At 39.9% G+C, this 24,982-nt stretch overlaps 1 protein-coding gene across 4 annotated transcripts; it reads left to right on the top strand.

Annotated features, from left to right (window-relative positions):
* Positions 1 to 599: 599 nt before the first annotated feature.
* LOC121294462 (brain-derived neurotrophic factor-like) lies at positions 600 to 24,914 on the top strand. 4 transcript variants are annotated; one of them, XM_041218167.1, is made up of 2 exons: positions 600 to 676; positions 24,034 to 24,914. In XM_041218167.1, exons 1-2 carry the CDS (start codon positions 674 to 676, stop codon positions 24,808 to 24,810), a joined length of 780 nt encoding a protein of 259 aa, XP_041074101.1. In that variant the 5' UTR covers positions 600 to 673; the 3' UTR covers positions 24,811 to 24,914. The 4 variants fall into 4 exon arrangements, with proteins under 4 accessions (XP_041074101.1, XP_041074105.1, XP_041074104.1 ...); XM_041218171.1 differs by lacking the exon at positions 600 to 676 and adding an exon at positions 1,498 to 1,751; XM_041218170.1 differs by lacking the exon at positions 600 to 676 and adding an exon at positions 12,997 to 13,325.
* The last annotated feature ends 68 nt before the right edge of the window (positions 24,915 to 24,982 follow it).

Below are 24,982 nucleotides of genomic sequence, written 5' to 3'. Positions count from 1 at the left end.
TCCAACAGTTTAAATTGCACAAGCCACACGTGTATGCAAGCTGCTTGTGTAAAGTGCATTCCCGACCTGTCATTTTAGAATCGAAGCTTTAAATAGGTGTGGTGCGAAACTCGCTTTTTTACCTGCCTCAGTCATAACTTTTTAATTGGATTTTTCTATGGAATGTACTACCAGCCAACAATGTAGGAAGCCGTATCGCATCGCATTAGCATTGATGATCGCCTTCAAACTTGCGGTTTCACAAAAAACAAAAAACAAAAACAAACAAACAAAAAAAAAAAACGTCTCGGAGCTAAGACATTGCGTGTGTGTGTGTGTGTGTGTATATATATATATATTTATATATATATATATATATATATATATATATATATATATATATATATATATATAGTGTGTGTGTGTGTGTGTGTGTGTGTGTGTGTGTGTGTGTGTGTGTGTGTATACAACACAACCAGCTAACTTTGTATTTTCTCTGTATAGCCACCAAGGTGGTGGAGAGTTTAAGCTTGCGGATATTGCAAAGGGTTATTAGATTCATAAGTCACTCAAGTGGTGGGCGATCCACTGAGCTGAGTAGAAGTTCTCACATGATGACTTCAAACAAGACACATTACCTTCCAGCATCTGTTGGAGAGACTGGATTTTAAGACCCTTCTGTCTCCAGGAAACAATGGTGAGTAGCTTGGAAATAATTATTTGCAGACATAATTGTAAAAGGGCACTTGAGCACTTCTGATTAAGAACAATTTATGGGAGAACGTTGTTTTTTCATTCTGCTACCTGGATTTCATCACTATTTTTTTAAGAACGTCAGATGTGGTACCGTGGAGGGATTTCTTTTATTTTTAATAGTGGGGTTTGGGAGCTTAATTGAATGCTGTCTTTGATTTATAATTGCATTATAGACTAAATTCCGGAGTGATAACGAAACGCAGATAGCTTCCGATGTTTTATTTTTAATCTTCAAATCTTTTGCGAAGTATGTGGGCATGCTGTGTTATTTCTGTGTGGTATATGTGTAGAGGTGGGCAAACAGATAAAGTATCAATGTTATACAACATTTGTCGACATTTATTTTTTTCAGCCCGGAAGGACTATAACTGCGCTTATAAACGGGATAGATCGCTGCAGTATAGTGTCAGGTGGAGTGCATTGTTTGACGGGAGGTCCTATATTGAGGATTATGACCGCTGACAAAATGACTGTTGCCTTTCTTAGAAATCGGTCCGACCAACATGTGATCAAACATTAACAGGACGGGCTTGGCAGGAAAATATTCACGTGACAAGGCGTGGAGCAGCAATATAGTAAAGCAATATCAAATAGCACTTAGTGAATATATAGATTTGTGCCCTTTATAACCGTATGCTTGCCGAGGCGGTGCTAGGGGACGCTTTCAGCACTTCGGACAGCGACAAACGGCATGGACTATACATAGAACCCTGCTTGGAATCGAACTTAGCAGTCTTATGGTTGTTTTGCAAAGCTATAGTGCACGTATATTTTCTTTTATGCGCTGGCTTTTGGAGTCACTGTGATGTAAAAATAGATCACCGAATGCTGAACGCTTAGCTCTTGGAGTTTTGTCGCCACTTAGAGCATGATAAAGTTGAAATCTTAGTGGCGCGGCGTTGTATGGTGTCGATCCTTTATCAAGCACCACTTGACTCACAGCGTTAACTTCGGGGAATGCAAGGGTTGGTCTTGGAGATTTCATCACTGATCGTGGTTGTTTGCACTTAACAAAGGTAAGGAAAGCATGCCTTTTGATTGAGTTTGCATGTTTGTTGGTGTATTTACGTGAATCATTCCATAAGCATTGCTTCGTGTGTGTGTTTTGTTTTAACGGGATAGCATTGTGGTATGTGTTGTTGGTTTGTGTATGTATGTATGTATATATTCTGTTCGCGCTGTTTATATGTTTATATGCACGATATAGGGCATACAGACAGTTATGTAACAATTCGTTTTGACTTAGAGTGGTATATGACGCTAACGATTCTGTATATTATTCAATATATTTAATAAACATTGGCAAACAACGCTTTACTTAATTAATTTAAACCCATATAATTGTGCTTGTATAGTTGTAGCTTAAAATGATTTCCAAACCATTGTATTGCGGCAGCAATAACAAACAGAATGGACATGCTTGCTTGTGTCGATTTAATTTTGTACAGCAAGCATACATCCGATTTATTCAAATATCTTATCATGCAAAACGTTGAACTTTTTATTGAGTTATTTTGAGGGTAATTTAGAATAGATGGAACATATTCTTGAGTAAAGCATGGGGATCTATAACTCGTGCTAAGATTTACAACCTCATCTAATCGATTTCAGATGCCGATAGATCGACCTTATTTAACTTTCAGCTGTTCTCTATGCCCCTCCGTTCATCTCTGGGATCTCACGCTGATGCTTTACTATGGCTGTGTTTGTGAATGTGTTTCATTCATGCAGCTCCTTTACTCGTGCATCCTTGAGCTCAGCTGCGTCTCTTAGTTCTCTTACACGCGAGTACTGTATTTCGACACATACATTCTCGGGCATAGTGTGTAAACAAGCGAATCTGTGCACTGCATTGTATCATGTGTAAAGAAAGGTGTGGTTAAAATGTAAAAATAGACGTGTAGTCTGTGGGAGCGATGGAGAGCAAATGAGATTGTGCTAGATAGATATAGAGATGGAGAAGAAAAAGATAGATAGATCGATAGAGAGAGATTCCCAGACTGTGTAGTCGGTATATTATTACAGAGATACAAACTCACAAACTAAAACGACAATATCCGGCGTTCATTCATTCAATGAATCATTCGAAGCAGAGACAATGTTAGAGAGAGAGAGAGAGAGAGAGAGAGAGAGAGAGAGAGAGAGAGAGAGAGAGAGAGAGAGAGAGAGAGAGACGAAGTGTAGTGTATCGTCTTAATTACCTGTTGGAAATGTGTTTTCAGATCGTTCTGATGAAATAAAGGGTAATTAAAGAAAATTAAAGCAACCATTGTCTACTTTATTATTTTTATATTAGATGAACCGCAATATGGATTAAAATTATACATACAAATAATTTCGTATTTTGATATTTGCCTTTATAATCAAGTGTTTTGATATTTGCCTTTACAGACCATCGCATTAAATGTTTTCGGATTTGTTTGCAGTTATTAGTCGTTTATTCTGTTACTCCCACCCACCTCCGCTTTTTTTTTTTCTCCTCGGGATATTATTGATAATCAAAAGATTTGGCTGAGACGGGCGTGGGAGGCTGCTGTGTATGAGAGAGAGAAAGAGAGAGAGAGAGAGAGAGAGAGAGAGAGAGAGAGAGAGAGAGAGAGGGAGAGAGAGAGAGAGAGGGGGGGGGGGGGGGGAGGGGGGGGAGCGGTGGGTTTGGGGGGGTGCACCCACACGGTCGACACGGTTTGTATGAAGATTTTTTTTTTTCCGCGGAACTTTCTGCAATGTACGTCATGAAATCAGTCCTTACAAGGTGTTGTTAGCCAACACCTCGAGAGAATCTCCCACCCACTCTCCTTATTGAGCTGCGGCGGTAGAGTGGGCGTCAAAAACAAAGCTTAGAAGGGTATGATACATGGGGAAATGAGATGTAAAGGGGGGCGCGCTTATTCTGAATGACATTTTCCATCATCTTATACTTTTTTTTCAATAATAAATGGCATGATTTATTTTTAATTCCAAACAGCGTGCAGTTCGGATTCCCTTTCCATTAACTGTGTGCAGTGCAACGGAAATGATTTGGTGGGTTAGGAAATTACAGCGATTCTATTATTATTATTATAATTATTATTATTATTATTCAACAAGGCATGCAGACTACAGGCAGTTATTATTAGTAATTATTTATACAGTGGCTTGCAAAAGTATTGACCCACCCCTTGGCATTTTTCCTATTTTGTTGCCTTACAACCTGGAATTTAAATGGATTTTTTGGGGGTTTGTATCATTTGATTTACACAACATGCTTACCACTTTGAAGATGCAAAATATTTTTTATTGTGAAACAAACAAGAAATAAGACAAAAAAACAGATAACTTGAGGGTGCATAAGTATTCACCCCCCCAAAGCCAATACTTTGTAGAGCCACCTTTTGCAGCAATTACAGCTGCAAGTCTCTTGGGGTATGTATCTATAAGCTTGACACATCTAGCCACTGGGATTTTTGCCCATTCTTCAAGGCAAAACTGCTCCAGCCCCTTCAAGTTGGATGGGTTCCGCTGGTGTACAGCAATCTTTAAGTCATACCACAGATTCTCAATTGAATTGAGGTCTGGGCTTTGACTAGGCCATTCCAAGACATTTAAATGTTTCCCCTTAAACCACTTGAGTGTTGCTTTAGCAGTATGCTTAGGGTCATTGTCCTGCTGGAAGGTGAACCTCCGTCCCAGTCTCAAATCTCTGGATTTGCGCCAGACATAACGTTTTCCTTGATGGCCAAAAAGCTCAATTTTAGTCTCATCTGACCAGAGTACCTTCTTCCATATGTTTGGGGAGTCTCTCACATGCCTTTTGGTGAACACCAAATGTGTTTGCTTATTTTTTTCTTTAAGCAATGGCTTTTTTCTGGCCACTCTTCCATAAAGCCCATCTCTGTGGAGTGTACGGCTTAAAGTGGTCCTATGGACAGATACTCCAATCTCCGCTGTGGAGCTTTGCAGCTCCTTTAGGGTTATCTTTGGTCTCTTTGTTGACTCTTTGATTAATGCTCTCCTTGCCTGGTCCGTGAGTTTTGGTGGGTGGCCCTCTCTTGCCAGGTTTGTTGTGGTGCCATATTCTTTCCATTTTTTAATAATGGCTTTAATGGTGCTCCGTGGGATGTTCAAATTTTCGGATATTTTTTTATAACCCAACCCTGATCTGTACTTCTCCACAACTTTGTCCCTGACCTGTTTGGAGAGCTCTTCGGTCTTCATGGTGCCGCTTGCTTGGTGGTGCCCCTTGCTTAGTGATGTTGCAGACTCAGAACAGGTGTATATATACTGAGATCATGTGACAGATCATGTGACACTTAGATTGCACACAGGTGGACTTTATTTAACTAATTATGTGACTTTTGAAGGTAATTGATTGCACCAGATCTTATTTAGAGGCTTAATAGCAAAGAGGGTGAATGCATATGCACGCACCACTTTTCCGTTATTTATTTTTTAGAATTTTTTGAAACAAGTTTTTTTTTTTATTTCACTTCAACCAATTTGGACTATTTTGTGTATGTCCATTACATGAAATCCAAATAAAAACCCATTTTAATTCCAGGTTGTAAGGCAACCAAGGGGAGGGTCAATACTTTCACAAGCCACTGTATGTAACTGTTACATATTTTATTTCTACCTGTTTGATTGTGGCTTACCTGTAATAGTTTTGTCAGTAAGGATTACTAGCATGAGAAGGAATAGCGTTTTAAAGGGAACAAGGTAACGCTGTTTTCACATGTTTTTTAAAAGGTATCCTCGAGCTTATGCTATATATTGCCCTTTTGTTGACTGATAAACTATTAACAACGTATGCGCGATCGCCGATTTGGCGAAACAATCAAAGTTGTTTTTCATGTAGCGATAGAACTGTACCTGCGCATTGTGCTTTGTGCGCACACGTATCGTGTTGCATTTGCCTGAGCGCGTGCTGGCTTTGCACCTGTATCGGTTAGTGTCCGTGCAGCGTGTATGGCAGTGACCTTGGACGCTATTGAAAAAAAAAAAAAGTCTGCTTTGATTAAAGCGGCAAACTTTGGCGGTAACAACATACGCAAGATAGGCAGATGCAACCCTACTAATGGACCTGTGTTTGCAAATCGTTTTTTTTTTTTAAACAATACCTTCATATTCAATTGCTCTGAATGAGGCAGATTGGGATCGAAAAGTAAACAAGCAGGCATGCAATACAAACCAGAATAGTGCAAACAGCTGAGCAAAGCTTTATAAGCGAATCTGATGGTTCCTGGGAATCTACTACTTCAGCCCATTCTTTTTAAATGGTGGTGTGCCTGTTTGCACACGTTTCTCGAACAACCTGAAACTATTTTCGTGTTTTTTTGTTGTTTTTAATTATCAACCTCCTAGGTTCCAGATTGTTGTGGTTCATCTTTTGTTAGTTTGCATATCCCTTGTTCTAACACTCTGAACCATAGGAACGGGTTTAAACTTGGAAACAGGAAGGTCTTAACATTGCATGCACTAAACTTGCAAACATGTATGTATCAGGCTGATGTGTATGCGTGTGTGTATCGATGTATACACACACGTGTCTTTGAATGCATGGACCGTGTCCTCCAATGCTGTCCAAATACTTTTTGGAGGGTAGTGCGTGTTTGCCTGCATGATTCCATGTGTCTAGATATGCTTGAGTCTTTGTGTCATTTCACTTGCCTATAGATTCACGGTCTTTGTCCACTTTAACCTATATACTGTACTAATATATAAGCCTGGAGAATTTAGAAGGCACTTGCTAGGGCGCTACAAGTGAAACGATCCCTAAAGAACTGTCACTGTTTTACCCTGGCAAGATATTTGCATAGTTTTTTGCTTGCATTTCGGGGAGTAACACATATAGACATACCAATATTGAGCCAGTAGTAACATTTCTGTTTTGTTTTGTTTTGGTGCTTCTATACAGTCACCGCATATTGAAATTGCATGAGATGTGTTTCAGATGTCATTATTGTGGGTCACTTCCTGGCAAAATCAAAGGTTAAAAGCCATTCCTCATCGATTTATTCACTGGATTTTTTTTTACTGTTGTTTTTTTACACCTGATTGCCACTTTTGATTTATTGTTGGTACAAACATGCTCTGAGAAATAGCCCACAAGGACAACGCTGGTCTTACACAAAGCGCTTTGATACGATGTTCTGATTCCGATGCACAGTAAAACCTTGTGTTAAGGACACCTCAGTAATAAGGCCACTTCAGCATTTGCTTTTTACAATCCAGATTTGGTCTATTTGATGGAAATACAATGTCATACTCAATATTAAGTCCACCTCTTTATTCAGTATTAAGACCACAATCTGCAATCTCAGATGTATCAAATGTCTGTTAAAGTACCTCTTTGAAAAGTCCAACATGCACACAAAACAAGTAACAGACCTTTACAATAAACATGCAAACTTTAAACCCTCTGAAAACTTGATGATATTAATTTGCACATTTGATTCAGAAGAAAAAAAATAACCTAAAACAGTCAATTTTTTGGGATAAAAAAATAACTGTATTCATCTCACAATAATCTTCAGTTAAAACTGCCATCTCGGATCATTTGAAATGTTCATTGTTATCATGTATGGTTCCTATGTGCTGCATGCTGCAGTGTTCCTCTGGTTAACTACAAACAAGTTCTTTGTGATGCAAGCTGATGCTCTTAATTGGTGCTGAATCGGCTGATTCCAATAGAGTTAACACCAGTAGCTGAATCTTTCCAATTTACAGCAATGTCCTTCAATTAGACTTTATATTATTTTTTTCCCCTCTTTAAATCTTCTGGCTTTTTCCCTGCTTTTATCTGGGATCTCAATGGTCTGCTTTCATGTCCAGTTTCTCACCAGATAAACATTAGCATGTCTGCCACTGCCAAGATGACAATCATGCCTCAAAGCCCATTTATCTCTGCATAGTTGGGTTATGGATTATGAGGCAGTGTATCAAGCAGTCTTACCTTTTTTTACAAGATAATTTGATCGTTTACCCAACCCTTTTCACAGAGCTAATATAATGTAAAGACACAACTGAGAGACAATGTTAAGCTAAGGTTCTATGCCCATAGAGGCAAAGCTAATTTAGGAAAAAAGATCTTCACTTTTAGAAACACTCGAAGGTTCGATAAAAACATAAAGATTCCTATGCAAGTCATCGGTCTCTTTGAAAACTTGTAGTTACGCAGAGATGAACTTCTTGGGTTATGTTATGCTATCAATGCTTAGATCCTTCTTGGGTTATGTTATGCTATCAATGCTTAGATCCTTCTTGGGTTATGTTATGCTATCAATGCTTAGATCCTTCTTGTACGCTGCCTGTAAGCCAGTTGTGAGCTGGAATCAGCTTGGGTGGGGTATCAGATTCAAGAGCACATGGGTTCAGGTGCACTGATTCTTCCAAACCCCCTTTGGCTTGTAAATTCTGCACATCTTGTTTTTGGATTAAAAACAATCAGTTAAGAAAAGATGCATTCCTTGTGCATGTAAACACGGTACATACAAGCTTCTCCAATGTCTCCTAACTATTTGAGGCTACAGACCTTTCTCTTAAGGGGTGATGTAGCAGTTCGCTCTCCATGCCTATTGATTGTCGCTCTATGGTGGGCTACTGTTTAACGAGAGCTATATTGCGATGACCACACCCACTTCATTTGTGAGACAGATTAGAGCCTCCAAAGATATTCAAAATGTATTTTTTTATCACTCTTTTTTTAGAACTCTGTGAGTTTTGCAGTAATTGACTGCCCTTTCCGTTTAGTTTCCCCAACGCCATCCAATTTAGTTTCTGAAGGCTTTGCACTTATTTGCACATGGTGTCGCATGCATAACATATAAATCAGCAGAGATCGTGTATCATTATATGCACCAGCTCAGGCTGACTTGAAAGAGGCTTGAGGATTGCTGAAGATCTGTGTGGGCATTCTTATATGTTAAAACATTTTATACATCTGGCCTTGGCCTTGTGGGGATAATTAAGTGTGTGTAAGAGCCTGAAAAAGAGTCGTGAGGATTCGTCAAGTTTCAGCAACAGTATGCTATGTGCTGTGACTTTGAAAGGCAACAAATGTATGAAGAAACATTTGCATCTGTGAAAATGCACTGTGCTTGGAATTGTGCAGCTTCTTCTTAGTGTTAACATGTACACCCCCGTCCACCTTATAAAAAGAAGCTCATTAATGGACTTTTGTGCTTGTCAATAAGTAAGCCTGTGTTGACCAGCTCAAGTCAGATCAATTGTGATTTAGTACACCTGCTATATGACATTTTATTGAATGAATGCTACATCATCAATGGCTTTTATACTAATGGTAACAATTACTTACTGAGATTTTTTTTCATTATCTTAATTTAAAACATTGTGTTATGTAACAACACATGCAAAACACCCTCCGTCTGTCAACAAGGAAGTCCCTGGGAAGAAATGTGCAAGCGTAATGAACCTAAGTAAAGGGTTTACACAGCTATGTATGCATTTAAGTAAGTATGCTCAACTATAGATACCAACTAGACATGACATGCTTTCCTTAATGAGAGCACTTAGCTATGGGTTAGTTGCTGTGGGTGCAGCTGAGTTTAAACATGTGAAATATACAAACAGGAAAGAGGTTGGTAAGAGAAAAAAAACAAGAACAGATAAACAGCTGAAATGATGGCGGTGCCATTCCCATTATGACGTATAGCTATAGCTGTACCATTAACTTTAATTGAATTCAGGATTGGAAGGTTTCATTTTCCAGTGTTGGCTAACTTTTTCCTCTTTCCTTAATATTAATTAATTATTAATATTACACACACGCACACACATGCACTCACACTCACACCCACACCCACATGCACACACACACTTACACACACACACACACACACACACGCACGCACACTCACACCCACACCCACACCCACATGCATACACACACACACAAACACACTAACACTCATGCCCACACAGACACACATAAACACAAAGATCATTCTGCAAATTAGCACTTAGTGACCAAGTAAATAATTTACAATACCAATCATAATTCAAGACATTTCTGAGAAATAACACATCAGTCATCAGAGATCTTAAACTAGTAATAAATTACAGATCTTCTATGTATTTATCCCACCAAATTCTCAAGGTTATATACTTATCCCGCCTATATATTATTATAAAATAATAGTGGATGTTGAAGGTTGTAAAAAAAAAAAAGGGGGGGGGGTGGTTCTTGTTTTCGGTTCCAGTAATTCTGAAAGGTAGAAATTAGTTCCACAGTTATGGGGATGTTTTATGACTGAAAATAAATCAGCAAACTGATTATTAAATGAGTTGTAGCCTATCAGAGGGTTAGTCATAGATAATTAGAGAACACAGAACTTTGGTTCCACTAGTTAACATTCCCTTGTCGTTCCTCTGAGAATGCCCCTATGCTTAAGGACATGTTTTTAAAGCCTATGTTAAGTGCTGGACGACAAACACATTCAGACTTCTCCCTATTCCGAACCATAACTTTTCTTCAGAGGCTGGTCTGGATTACAAAGCCCTCAAAAGTCACTATAGAGTTGTGAAATAGAAGGTAAACCAGTACTGCAGCTAAGGGGCTGTTCCTTCTAAGCAGTTATCTACAGTATAATCCCACTCTGCATCAGACCTTTGTTATATGTATTATTCACACGTATTGATTTTCTTTGGACAGTTAATGATTTCCTGTACATCACGTGTTTCGATTTTATGAACCCACTGACCCGTCGTTCTGTAGGCAGAATCTTTAGCTTGGTGAGATTCCAGAATAAGTATGAGACTTTGGAAAAATGGATAATAAAATACTGTCTGCCCTCAAGCTAATGCAGAGTACCAATCTGTAGCCCATGCACCAGTGGTGCTGTGTGATTGTTAATTAGCTGGCTTTGCATACTTATAGGTATAGGATCAAGACCCATGGGCATGCAATTGATTTAGTACTTTAGTATCCTGGTATGGTTTACCTGTAGCAGCTTCAGCTGCAAAAAATAGCATCCCAACTTCTATCCCTACCATGGATGAGACAATGACGCATGGCACCCCTGCACAAGAGGAAACCCACACCCTTAAGCACTGTTTATTAACTAGTCTGCATAGACCTGAACTAGGCTGGGTTAGAGTGGTGTATTGCCTAAATTCATTCAGAAACGGACAGCTATTTTGTTAAACTGGCTTGGGAATAAAATATAGCTCTCCCTGTCAATATTGCTGTCAGTATATAGAGGAGACATGTGATCCAGACTACCATAATACAGAGGTGCTGAATAACAGAAATTAGAAATGCCCGCCATAGCACTGTCAGTGGGGTTCAGGGCCACCAAGGGGAGCCCGGGAGGTTTTTCTTTTATGTAATACTTCCTCATTGATTACTCCTCATTGATTATCTAGGGGTGGAACTCTGCAGAGGAGTCTGTTCTCACATACAGGTTTGCAACGTTTGTAACCCGTCTTACCCGTTGTGACTGAAAGTGATTTAAAACTCCGAGGCACAGATTCTACCTGTTACCAATGTCTCATGCCAGATATACCATCTACAGATTAATGCAGTTTAACAAAAGTCTGTACTGCATATGAAAGATTTCTTGTTTTACATCCAGCTCCTGTCCAACCATGAAATGAGGTAACATGACTAATGCAAAGACTGACACATGAAAGCAGATAACAGGCATTGTTTTCCTTCATCAATTAGGGGGCACGAACATCACACGTGTTTGGACTAGATTCTCAAAATCGTTATCGTCGCGATTTTTCTTCTTCTCAATAGAACCCCCCCCCCCAAACTAAATATTTAAAACCAATAACGTACAACTCACTTGTTCATTCAAACCCATGAATTCTAAATTAAAAGTCTTAGTTGTTTATTTCTGGTTTGGTACATTTACTGGGTGCGTTATGACTTTCTGGAAAAAAAAAAAATGTAAAAATGAATAAGCGTTAATTTAGCCCATTGTGGTTTACGTGTTGCTAGTACAACTGGTGAACATAAGTCCCACTAGAGCTACTTGCCTAGTAACTAATGTCAGGAACATTCAGCCGTAGTCATTATTCGCCTCCGGGGTAGTACAGTATAGCAAGCTAAAATACACACTCGTCTTATACTAGGGTCTATGTGAAGAGAGAGTCAGCGGCAGTCACATGCTGCAAACGTCATGAGCTGTCGTTAGCAGTGAGGATTCCCAACCTCCGTCTCATTCACAACACCTGGAGTCTGATGATCAATGTCCCCTAACCTCAGTGTACACGTGTGTCTCAGTGTGTGCGTGTATGAGTGTGAGTGTATGCTAGCATGCAATCTTTCTGTTTAAACCGAGATCAAATGCAGCCACTCAATCAGTGGATGCCATCACCTCCACCATGCAATTTCTACCATCAATAATTTAATCTCTTTGCTGCATAGCAAGAAAAGAAAAGTTCAGGCACGAGAAAAGAAGGAAAATTAAACACACAGACACATACTGCACACACACACACACACACAAAACACAGAAACCTAGGGAGCTTCATCAAAAATCCCAAATGAAACTATTCTGCTGATGTTAACTTTTACAACTAAGCAAGAAAAGGCAGTTTTTCTTTTCTTGTTACATGTATATCTTGGTTGTTCGTGTGTGTGTGTTTGTGTGTGTGTGTGAGAGAGAGAGAGAGAAAGAGAAAAAGAGAAATTGTGCGTGTGTGTGAGAGAGCGAGAGAGAGAGAGAGAGAGAGAGAGAGAGAGAGAGAGAGAGAGAGAGAGAGAGAGAGAGAGAAATTGTGTGTGTGTGTGTGTGTGTGTGTGTGTGTGTGTGTGTGTGTTGTCTCAGTGTGTTCTTAATAGGAAAACTATGAGGTCGGTCGTTGAGGGCAACAATGTTTTCCAAAGATGAAAACATACAAACGATCAAACAAACGTAAGCAAGTAAATGTCGAGTTTCTGGCGCTTTCAAAAGTAATTATACTATTTAAAAAGAAAATTTCACGTGATTTTATCACAGTACGTTGTGAATTCGCTAAAATTAACAAGAACTTTATGCTTCAATTATTCTTCAATTTAAATAATACTAATAAAAATGTATTTGGAAAGTATATAAATATTTTAAATAAATAGGATACAGGAGAAGGATATCACCTGAATACAGTATCAGCTACATTGTACAGTATGTAGTTTATTTTTCCTTGAGAGGTAGAAAAGGGGCGGTGTACTTGAAGCGTGCTGCACGGGAGTAAAGAGTTATAAAAATAAACAGACGGGGTTCAGCCAATGGAAGAAGGAACAAGCATCTAAATTTCTTGATTGTCAAAAAGCCAAGAAACGCTTGTCTGAAAGGGGCTTGAGCACACACACAAAACAAGCGGTTGTAAGCAAATAAAAAGTCAGGTCTTCTCATAAAGGTTTTATAGGTAACCTGAAACGGCTGTGCTAGATCTCTCTGCGGGAGGCTTGCTATGAGTATCTTCCTCGCTGACTGCTAATTTCACAATGCGGGGATGAATTTAAAGAGTCAAAACTGTCACCCACCGATGTCTGTGTGCAACTGAAGAAAGTGTTTTGGAAATGACTTAAAAAATATGGACTCTTCTGCCGGTCGCTGAAGCAAGGACAAAGTTTGGGTCTTGGATTTTTCCTGCTGCTTACAAAGGTTAATGGTTTGATACTGTCAGTTTAGACGCTAGTTTGACTTGGAAAATATACATATATCAGACAGTAGCCTATTGCAAAGCTGTGTTACTTTGAAAGACAAAAATAATGATAGCTACTCTATAAAATATTGTATTGCAGACATATTTATATTTTCCATGTGTGTGTGTGTGTGACGTGTCTATAAAATTATGGGTTTTTTTTGTTAAAAAAACAAACATTTAAAATTTGTAAATGGCTACTGTTGACCATTCAATACGCATATATATATATATATATATATATATATATATATATATATATATATATATATATATATATATATATATATGTGTGTGTGTGTGTGTGTGTGTGTGTGTTATGTGTGTGTGTTTCAAAAACATTAAAACGATGCATAATCAAAGTTTAAAATCGGGGTTTTTTTGCGCACAAAAAAAAAAAAAAAAACGGAATTATTTTTTTTCATAATTGGCAAAATGTTTGCGTTGAAATGCAGACGTGTAGTGTATGAACACGCCGCAGGGGAGCGTTTAAAAGCAGACATGTGATTGGATCTAGTTGTTCTTGTTGTCGTTGTTAAGAGTGGCCCGGGCTCATTAAAAGGTGTCTGGGTCAGTTTTGAGAAAAAGGTATGTGCTTTTCTGACTCGAAAGATCAAAGGAATTGGGGAGAAAGGCGAACGCCATCTGTAACAATGCTTTGTTGCAAAATAAAAGCAACTTGGAAAACTATTTTGTGGACAAAAGCGCCCTCTAGCGGGAGATTCTGAGAATCCCCCCCCCCCCCCCCCCCACACACCCCCCCCCCCCCCCCCCCCCCCCCCCCCCCCCCCCCCCCCCCCCCCCCCCCCCCCCCCCCCCCGCCTCACACACACACACACACACACACACAACCCGAGAAACACTTCACTTTTGGTATTGCACACTATACAATAGTGAAATGGATGTATGGTGTATTTTCCAGACACTGTAGACATATTTCAATGCGTACACACATGCAGAGCGAATTTTTGAGGGAGGTTGAGGAAAAAACAAACGGTTTCACAACATGCATGCACGAAAAAAATAAACGTAACCTGTCTTGAACAACCGAGCGTGAACTCCAGGTACCCAACATATAACACAAGTACATTAGTTTTATTATTTAAAATATTTGCTGCTGTATTTTCTGTATCCAGACCCATAGACGAGGGGTAAATTATCTAAAAGGGGAGTGTGGTTTGCTGTTGAGTTCCCTATGTATTATGTTTTTTTGAACAACAGCCTGGAACGCTTTTAAAGACGCTGAGTTTGTCCAGTCGTGCGACGTATTTGACGATCAATTATGGCGAGTAAATTCAATCATTCGTGCCATAGTGTACGCTACAAGATAACCGGCTCTTGCCCTTTATCCACGGGTGATACACCGTTAAAAAAATAGCTGTTAGAGCACTACATATAAATACATCTGCATCATTCGCCTCTAAATGCGCATTTATGGTGAACCGAGCGCAGTGGAAAAACCCCTCGTTTGAAAAGCTTGTTTCTTTTGCGCTTTTACCAAGAAGCTCGGCAACTCCGTTCCAGCAGGGCGGCTTCCACTTCTTGTTTAACAGGCGTCAATAAATAATGAAGTGCTTTAGGGCCTGGAACGAGGTATCATACTTACAATTAAATTATTCAGGACACGGTTGGAACAAAGACTTAGAAAATGGAATTGCCTTTTTTTTTGTCCGCCTCTATAAATAACAACCCGCGACTGGCAAAAATAAATTGCTACTCTAATTTTAAAAATAAAATGAATGTACCATTAATATAGCAACGTGCCATGCGTTCATTTTTTCTACTTAAACCGATATCACCGATGTACAATGTAGTAAGTATGTCTTCAGTCCGTGGACCTTTTTTAGAAATTATTTTTATCAGCGCTCGGTCTCGGTAGCAGTGTGCTTATTTAATGTGGCAATTTTAATTTTAAAAGCTGCAGATTTCATTAAACTTGCTTTGATATAGTTGCACCAACACATCCAGGTAGCAGGCATACCCTGAGTTGACTTGTTCCAACAGAAAACAAGAGGCAGGGGCCAAACGTTTCTTATATTACCGTTATATTCCTTGCTCAACACAAATCTTTGCACCCTCTTTTAAAAACATATTTTAAATGTCACGGTTCAGACACGCAAATGAATAAATACATGTTACACAGCAGAGAAGATAAATACTCAAATACATCTGGTTAAGTTCTTAAATATTAGTTTGACTGTGTAGCTGAGATGAGGCGAACAGCATATTGAATGTATTATATCATTATTGTCTTATCTCCAGCTTGGTTAGAATTTAGCAAACGTAACATGTGGAGAACTCCACTCCCAGAACATTTGCATCCCGTTTTACATGGACACCTGTGAATCGGAAGAACTATTGCCATAGCAACCCAGTTAACTATGCGGAATGACGCGTATGGAAATAGTTAATACCTATCACATCCGAGATAAGGAGCTGCGCCTAACAGAGTTTTGTAAGCCATTCGTTTTTATAATAATAATAATAATAATAATAATAATAATAATAATAATAATATAAAGCCAACGTTGTTTGGCTTTATACTTCGTAGCATTTTTATATTTTTTTCATATTGGTAATATTCCGCGTTTATTTGTTGTTGTTGTTTTTTTTTTTTGTTTTTTTTGTTTTTTTTTGTTGTTGTTGTTGTTGTTTTTTATGCAGTTAACATTCTTGGCTTTTCATGCGTAAAACTGTACATTGTCCGTATTGCAAATGTCTTTGTTAGTAGTAAAGAACATACCAGAATAACCGGGAAAATGGTTTTAGGTTGGGAATGTCAGACTGTAGCGGTCATTTCATTTTCCTCTCACTCGAAATATAATATAATGATTTGCAATTATGTAATTATTATTCTGATAAATCATATGACAAAAGCTACTGTCAGGTGACAATAACACGTTTTCCTTCTCTGACGTAAGGACCATTCTTTTAAACACACTCATATTAGAGCTTCACTCACACCCAGGACGCGACAGAACTCTCTGTTGGTCTTTTGCTGCTTCTCTACAGCAGTATTGTCCCAGACTGTGAGACGGCAACGTCAAGGGAATCAGCAATTCCGAGATGGGATGGGTTAATCCTCATTTAACATTGTGGTATGTACATATGCACTTGCAACATGCGTTTGCTTTATCGAGCGTAACCGTGGTAAAGAAACTTAAAATAAAATCGACCTCTTTTGCATATTTATTTATAAAAAAAGTTTGGGTATATCAACGGTGCTGTAATGTAGTAGTCGTACAAATATGTGCTAAGGGTGCCATCTAGGGGCATAAGGTCGCTAGTGCAACAGATAGCCCAGTTGTGTTGAACTCAGTAGAAGCTTGATGGATGGAGAGCGTGCTGTTGACACAAGCTACTGGTTTGGTGAATGGCTAGGGCGTTTGTTTTTCTTTTGTAAAACGAACCTCTTCTTTCAGTTCGTGTTTTATAGACTACTTCTAAATGACAATATATTATTGTTGTTCTGTAGCCTAATGTTTATTGAAAGTATACATAGTTTTATGCATTTGCAAAGGGCTGGACATCGGTTACACAGCGATGTATTTCGGCTTCCTGATGTGACAGAACTTTGTTTTCCAAACCTTTTTACCCTCCCGCCCTCCCCCCCATTTTTTTCTTGAATTGCACAAACCGTGAGGAAGTAAAAATGCCAATGTCGGCAACTGTTATTGTTGTCTAATTACATAAGTAGTTTCTATTCTTTCTAACATGGAAGGCTAAGACAATCAAATACAACAAAACAGATTAAAGAGAAGAGATTACGTTGCAATAAAATAAACCTAGCAATTACAGGGTTACAGTGTGAACAAACTGTACATGCATCAGATAATTGTTAGGCGCGTCTACAGCTTTACAACCCGTGGCAGCTGTATAGTAATAACCGGGTGTAAATTACTGTCTGCCATTGAACAGTCTCAAAATGTAAGTGAGGAACCAAAGGTCCTGCGTTATGGCAACCTGGTTGTTGAAACTTGTCCTTGTTAGAATCCACTTTGCAAGCAGAACGGGAATGCTCCAAAACTGGTGGCACCTGGCTGGCGCTGCAGCTCGAGTTGCGGGAGTTTTTGAAACGTGACACCCTTGTAATTTGTTACTCAAGAAGCGCGGTGCCCCCGAAATCGTTTCAAGTTACAACTATTACACTAATTGATTAATTCAATAATGAATCAAATAAATGGACTTGAGAGAGAGAGAGATGGCAACAGGGTAACAACAGCCCTTCTAGTGAGCGCGTGCGCAATTGTACTGAGACGACTCTTAAAATAGAACCCCCTTGCTGCTTGGTTATCACCCAGCGAAGACACTGTGTTACTACAAGCGGCTAGTCTGTGAGGGAGATGGGTGTAATTGTGCTGACAAGCTTCCCATGTAAATGTTGGAACGACGACAGGTACGCTTGTAAGCCATATGGAGAAATCAAACAGCAAAGTGGAGTGCGACCCTTTTGCAAAGTTCCCGAGAAGGTACCTGTGTGCAGGTACCTTCTCGGGAACTTTGTAATTACTGTAATTTGTCTTTTGCAAATATTTACCGCACACAGAGATATAGACAATGCCTTTTAACTAGTGCTTTATTGAGTTTGTAAACTGATAAACAGTGCCTTTATTGCATGTTTCGTGTTGTAGTGGCTCATAGTGAAGCCTGGCCAAACTGCATTGCACAGCGAGTCTCATTTCCATCCAGTGCTAAGCCTGAAGTAGGGTTGAAAACACAAGCAGCATGAGACTTTAAGCCAAAGATCCTGTAATGGCTGCAAACTGTTTCAAGGCTAATCCCAATGCACCTTAGGATTTCACATTTCATTAGCCTTCCAAGCAGAAGCATCTCTGTGCAAGCAAATCCTAAAAATGGGGCTTTACAACAAACCACTGTCAGATCAGGAAACTAGGTCAGATTTATTTGAACTTTAACCACTTTTTTGCATAGCTCCCAGTGCTTTGTTAGAGTGGAAACAGGTGTTTTCTTGTGCAGTGCTGAAGGTTTCTGTGAGTTTTGGCTCTGTAGCACCTCTGTTGCTTGTTGCTTACGACTAGAGTTGTGCTTTCCGGTAGTGGTTTTCTGTGGAAGTTGCCATTCCAAGAACACCTGTGAGATTGTCTTGATGGACATAGGCACCTGCTGTCACCACCCTTGTGAAGTCACTGAAATCTTCCTGATTTTCCCTCTGTTGTTGCTGAATAGTTGCACATAATTCTCACACGGCCTTGGCTAGGTAATGATCACATGGCACACAGCCTTACATTTGCATACATTCCAGACTAGGACATTCTAATTTCAAATACACTCTCCAATTATTTGGCCAGTTAGGGTACTTATATATATACCAGGAAACTATATATATATAGTTCTGAGTGTTTTCATGCTATTAACTTTGTGGTTGTTTTCTGTATTCAACGATGTATACTGTTCAGAACTTTAAAATTAATTCCCAGCGAAAGCATCTATTAAGCTTAATTTGCGAAATTGGCAGGCATTTGAGATTTAGTTTTTTCCTGAATGGGAAAGCGGGGTACAATTGCTTGGAGCAGATTTAAGACAGCACAATGACTCACGGCTTGTGTTTCTCTGCCACCCTTTGACTGTCGTGTCAGTTTCAGCAGCAACGCATCGATTTTCTTTATTGAAACCGGAAACCAGCAAATAAAAACATCTCATTCTCATTGAGCAGACTCAGAGGGCCAACATGGAAATTGCCTCTAGGCTTATAACACGCCATGTGATGTTCACTGAACACTGAGGCTTAGACTGAACCCAACGCTGCATACAGCCCGTCAGACTGAACCTAACCCTGCATACAGCCCGTCAGACTGAACCTAACCCTGCATACAGCCCGTCAGACTGAACCTAACCCTGCATACAGCCCGTCAGACTGAACCTAACCCTGCATACAGCCCGTCAGACTGAACCTAACCCTGCATACAGCCCGTCAGACTGAACCTAACCCTGCATACAGCCCGTCAGACTGAACCTAACCCTGCATACAGCCCGTCAGACTGAACCTAACCCTGCATACAGCCCGTCAGACTGAACCTAACCCTGCATACAGCCCGTCAGACTGAACCTAACCCTGCATACAGCCCGTCAGACTGAACCTAACCCTGCATACAGCCCGTCAGACTGGTCAGACTGGCCACACTGCAATGTGTGATTTTGCAAAAAGATTTTCAGTTGCAATGGTTTTCTATCTTCGAATTAGTAGCAGTATTCAGTTGTCCAGGATATTAAGTTAGTAAAACCTTGCTATTAGAATAATTGTTTATTAGGGAAATGCACAACAATTATCATTGCTTATAATTAGAAGACACAACAGCATGTTAGCGTTCATGCTCTTGAAATTAAGAACTTCAGGGATGAAAATCATTTTTTTTGTGCTAAAATTTAATTCTGTATTTGGAACTAATAAAGGGATTCCTATTCACAAACCTCTAACTCATGAGTTATTTAGTTATTGTATTAATGAACTGAATTAGGAAACTTTACTGGATTGGTATTGACCTCTTTATCCAAGATATGACTATAAAATGTTTAGCTTTATGCAAACAGAATGCATTCACTTGTATTGTGTAATCCCTAATGCAGCTCTTCAGAGAGAATATTCTCGGCATTACCAAATTACTTTGCATGATAATGACTGTAAGATATGATCAAGCATCTGGTTTCAGCAAGCTTTTTGTAAAACTCCTTGTGTGTGAAATCATACTTTCTTTGAATCATATTCAACTTAAATTAATTCATTTTAAACATCTTGGCTGTGAATGGACACAGCACATGAATGGACAATGTTTAAAAGCATTTTATGTGGCACCAATGGAAACACATTCTAGAGTTGTAAAAAAAGGAAACAAAAAAATAAATAAACCTCTCTTTTGCATAGTGCAGTGAGTAATTTACCAATTGTCACTGGTTTTAGGTTCAATTGTACATTTTTAATAGGTTGTCTGTAGGCAGTTGACCTACACCCGAGCTGTTAACCCTAGCTCCACCCCAGATCTACTGGGGTCACTTAGAAGGTATGAATCTTCATCAGTGTGACAACCTCCTGAGATACAAGCTTGCATGCTGCCTGGATTACCTTGGGTTGCTCGTTGTAGACTGATGGGGAATGTATGCTGCTTTCCATCACAGGGTCTTCTGGTCAATCTGTCTCCCGTTTGCCTGGACAGCCAGCTAATATATTACATGTACCAGGGTGGGCTAACGGCACCCCTAATTAACAGCTAGCAGACCCCTGTTTTGAGATAGCAATCGCCATTCCTGTCCCCCAGCATTCTGCCTCATTCCATCTCAATATTTCAATCTTTATGTGTAAGCTATTTCTCTTTTCAAGCAGGATATCTGGACACAGGAGAGAAGTCTGTGTTAAGTGTTAAGTGTTAAAGCTGGGGGAATAGGACTTGGTTGTCTTGCGCTTCATCTGGTCACCTTAGGGCCTGGTTTCAAGGGGTTGGGTAAGGTTAAGTAAGGATTATTTAAGTGCAGGGTGGTTCAAAAACCAATGTGTGGGCTGTTCCTCTGCTTAGTGGACCCTAATAGCAAGAGGGTGGAGAGGTAGAGTTTCTACATTAATAAAGGTAAGGGGCTTTGAGGTTTAAATGTTATATTTGGCTAAACTTCTTGGAATCTCCCTAATGTGTTGAACAAGCTCAAGGAAGAGCACCCGTGGAAGCTGTCCCTCTCATCTAGACATTATGTTATTGATTTCTTTATTTTGAGTTTTTTAAAGCTGATTATTGTCAGTTCCTGTTGACTCATTACTGTTCAGTGGCTGAGCGTGTCGTTTGTCTGCAGTGGATTTAAAAGGTTTTCCCAAGGAGTGCCTGAGACTTTAACTTTCCAGAAACACAGTGCTTTGTTTGGGTGGAAGAGGTATCAGAATCTATCCTGAAGAGGTAACAGAATCGCTCCTGAAGACATAACAGAATCTATCCTGAAGAGGTATCAGAATCTATCCTGAAGAGGTATCAGAATCTATCCTGAAGAGGTAACAAAATCTATCCTGAAGAGGTATCAGAATCTATCCTGAAGAGGTAACAGAATCGATCCTGAAGAGGTAACAGAATCTATCCTGAAGAGGTGTCAGAATCGATCCTGAAGAGGTAACAGAATCTATCCTGAAGAGGTATCAGAATCGATCCTGAAGAGGTAACAGAATCGATCCTGAAGAGGTAACAGAATCGATCCTGAAGAGGTATCAGAATCGATCCTGAAGAGGTATCAGAATCGATCCTGAAGAGGTAACAGAATCTATCCTGAAGAAGTAACAGAATCGATCCCTCTTTCAACTTTTGTCTATGGGTGCAGTGGAGGGTATTTTAATTTGAATCTCTTACGGTAGAAATACGGATAATTGTTATTCAGTCGTGGCATTGGAGAAAATAGTGTAACCAGAGTCAATGCTGGCTTTTGAACCCCCAATACCACACACCCCAAGTGGTTTCAATTGGTTAAAAATGGGTTCAGGGCAGAGCTTTGAAGGGACTTAATGGTTTGCACTGTAGCATCTTAATGATTTCACCTAACTGTCAAAAAGACAACCTGCAATGTGAAGGACTCTGAAAAGGTTCAACGACACGCCATAGTGAACTTTGAGGCTGTGGTTCTCCACTCTTATTTGTAGATAATGCGTCTCTAGGACAGTTTGTGCAGCCTTGCATTCTTAACCCATGCACCAATTAAGAATAGGAAAAAATAATGTTGTTGCAAAGCTTTTCTTCTAAATGCGTTGATCCTGTAAGGCTGTGTTTATGCCATTTGTGAAGGCATGTCAGTGAGCCTTTAACGGGTTATACTGCACCTGTTTGCTGCTTGAGCTATTTTTAACCAAAACAAAACTGAAGACCGAACATGGATGAGATGTGAGAGAACAAGACCACTGAGTCTGAATTTTAATATGTTTATTGCTTTATATAAAGCCACAGCACAAGGTGAGAAACTGACTGAACTGGGGAACAAAGGTACAACTTAATGTTTCTGCATGATCTTTCTCAGTTGTTTAGAATCAGTTTGTCCTCCTGCAATCTGACTGACAATAATAGGTTTATTCATCCATTGTGGAAATCCAGCTAATTAGGATGGCTCCCATAAGTTGCTTGGTGACAAGGTAAACCATTGAAATCTTTGTAAGTTTAAGTCTGAGGTTCTGCCAGTGCCTGCAGGCTATGGTATAACTTATTGTTACCGTGGTTTCAGTAAGCAAAGTATTTGTAGCATTTTGTCTCTGCAGCGTTTATAGTCACACCTGGAGTGATGATTAAAAACGTGTGTGCTCTACATTCTTGTTCTGAAAACATGCACGGATGTTTGAGGCATTAGCCTTTAGATCAAACAAGCCACGTTGCTTTCTAAAAAACTGACTTTTTTTTTTTTATAGTTAATAATAAAATGATGTTGCAATACTTAAAAAAAAAAAACTTTAATAAAATGCCTGCTTACTGTTGTAATCTGTTGACCTTCTCCACATCTGCATATCAGCTGAGATTAAATGCATTTATAAAGCAATTGTTCAGTTTGTTTCATAAGAACATAAGAAAGATTACAAACGAGAAGAACCCATTCGGCCCATCTGACTCGTTTGGTTAGTAGCTTATTGATCCCAGAATCTCATCAAGCAGCTTCTTGAAGGATCCCAGGGTGTCAGCTTCAACATCATTAATGAGGAGTTGGTTTCAGGCTTGCACAATAAAACAGTGCCTCTGTTTCAGCAGCCTTCTGTAGGCCCTTCTTCAAATTCTCGGCCGCAGAATGACTTGAATGCTGGTTGCTGATGTTTTATCCCGTGGAGTTTGAGTTTTGCATTGCTTGCCGCTGTGCGTTGCTCTAGGGGTCTGTTTGTACTGTTGGATGTTGTTTGTTTGCCTGATGCTTACTCTTGCGATGGCTTTTGCAGACTTTTAAGCCTCTTGGCCAGGTCATTGTAAAATAGAATGGTTTAAAGGATTGATTGATTGACTGAAAGCACATTGCTACAAAAAAAAAAATACCACAGATTGAATGTGCATTATGGGTAAACATTAGATTACTGTGGCAACAGTGTGTGAAGTAGGATTGGTAAGCTTGAACATCCTCAGTGGATCCCAAAAGAAAATAAAAGACTGTCCATTATTCTACAAGTACTCCAAGAAAGGAAAATAAAGGATTAGAAACATTTTTCTAGAGAGCTGAGGTCATGCCCAGTCAAATACATTTAACAGGGGGTGGGGAATTGCAAGGTCCTTTGCACACATCCCCCACTTAGTCATATTGAAGTGCTTTGTAAATATTAATGCCCCTTAGATTAAAATCTCAATACCCCTGGAATCTGAATCCACCAGGCTAATGTTTTAAGTACCGGTAGGAATCATTCAAAATTTCAGCCCCCTCTTTTTTATTGGGTAATGAGGTGTCCTACAATTGGATCTTCCAAGTTATTGCCCCATTTCACATGGCTGGCAGATAGATGTATTATCCTCTGGAGGGGCACCACAATAATATCCCTTAATGATGTCCCGGGGGCCTCCACAATTAGCTTCCTCTGCGGCAGCACAGTGACGTCTGTGACTGCTCAGTAATGACGTCCAAAAGGCTGCACGATTACTCTGTAACACAGACACAGGCTGTTGATCTCGGGGAGCTAACGTCCCTTCTCATTCCTCTTCCTTCTCTTCTTTTTTCTGTTCTATGCAGTTCCACCAGGTGAGAAGAGTGATGACCATCCTGTTCCTTACTATGGTTATTTCGTACTTCAGTTGCATGAAAGCTGCCCCCATGAAAGAAGCTCCCGCCATTCGTGGGCACGGCAGCCCCGGCTACCCCAGCGTGCGGAGCCACGGGACTCTGGAGAGCGCAGGCGGGCCGGAGCGGGGAATGCTGTCACTGGCAGACACTTTCGAGCAGGTGATCGAGGAGCTGCTGGAGGGGGGAGGCGAGGCGCAAGCTGGCACTGTGACCACGCAGGGGGGCACGGAGTCCAAGGACACGGACTCCTACACATCGCGGGTGATGATCAGCAGCCAAGTGCCTTTGGAACCCCCTCTGCTGTTTCTCTTAGAGGAGTACAAAAACTACCTGGATGCGGCGAACATGTCCATGAGGGTCCGCCGTCATTCAGACCCCGCCCGCAGGGGAGAGCTCAGCGTGTGTGACAGTATTAGCCAGTGGGTGACGGCCGTAGACAAAAAGACGGCCGTGGACATGTCAGGACAGACGGTCACCGTCCTGGAGAAGGTCCCGGTACCCAACGGTCAACTGAAGCAATACTTTTACGAGACTAAATGCAACCCCATTGGATACACCAAGGATGGGTGCAGGGGAATAGACAAGAGACACTACAATTCACAATGTCGGACCACCCAGTCCTACGTGCGTGCACTGACCATGGATAGCAAAAAAAAAATTGGTTGGCGCTTCATAAGAATAGACACTTCTTGTGTATGTACACTTACCATTAAGAGGGGGAGATAGTGAATTAAATGTTGTATAGATTTTATTGAGAGAAAAAAAGAGAAAATATCTATTTGTATATATACATAACAGGGTAAATTATTCCGTCAAATGAAAATTTTATGGACTGCATGTAAAAAAAACTAAATAATATATATATATATATATATATATATATATATATATATATATA

Source organism: Polyodon spathula, chromosome 19 (genome assembly GCF_017654505.1).
Source record: "Polyodon spathula isolate WHYD16114869_AA chromosome 19, ASM1765450v1, whole genome shotgun sequence".
NCBI lineage: Eukaryota > Metazoa > Chordata > Actinopteri > Acipenseriformes > Polyodontidae > Polyodon > Polyodon spathula.
This window is presented reverse-complemented; position numbering and strand designations above follow the sequence as displayed.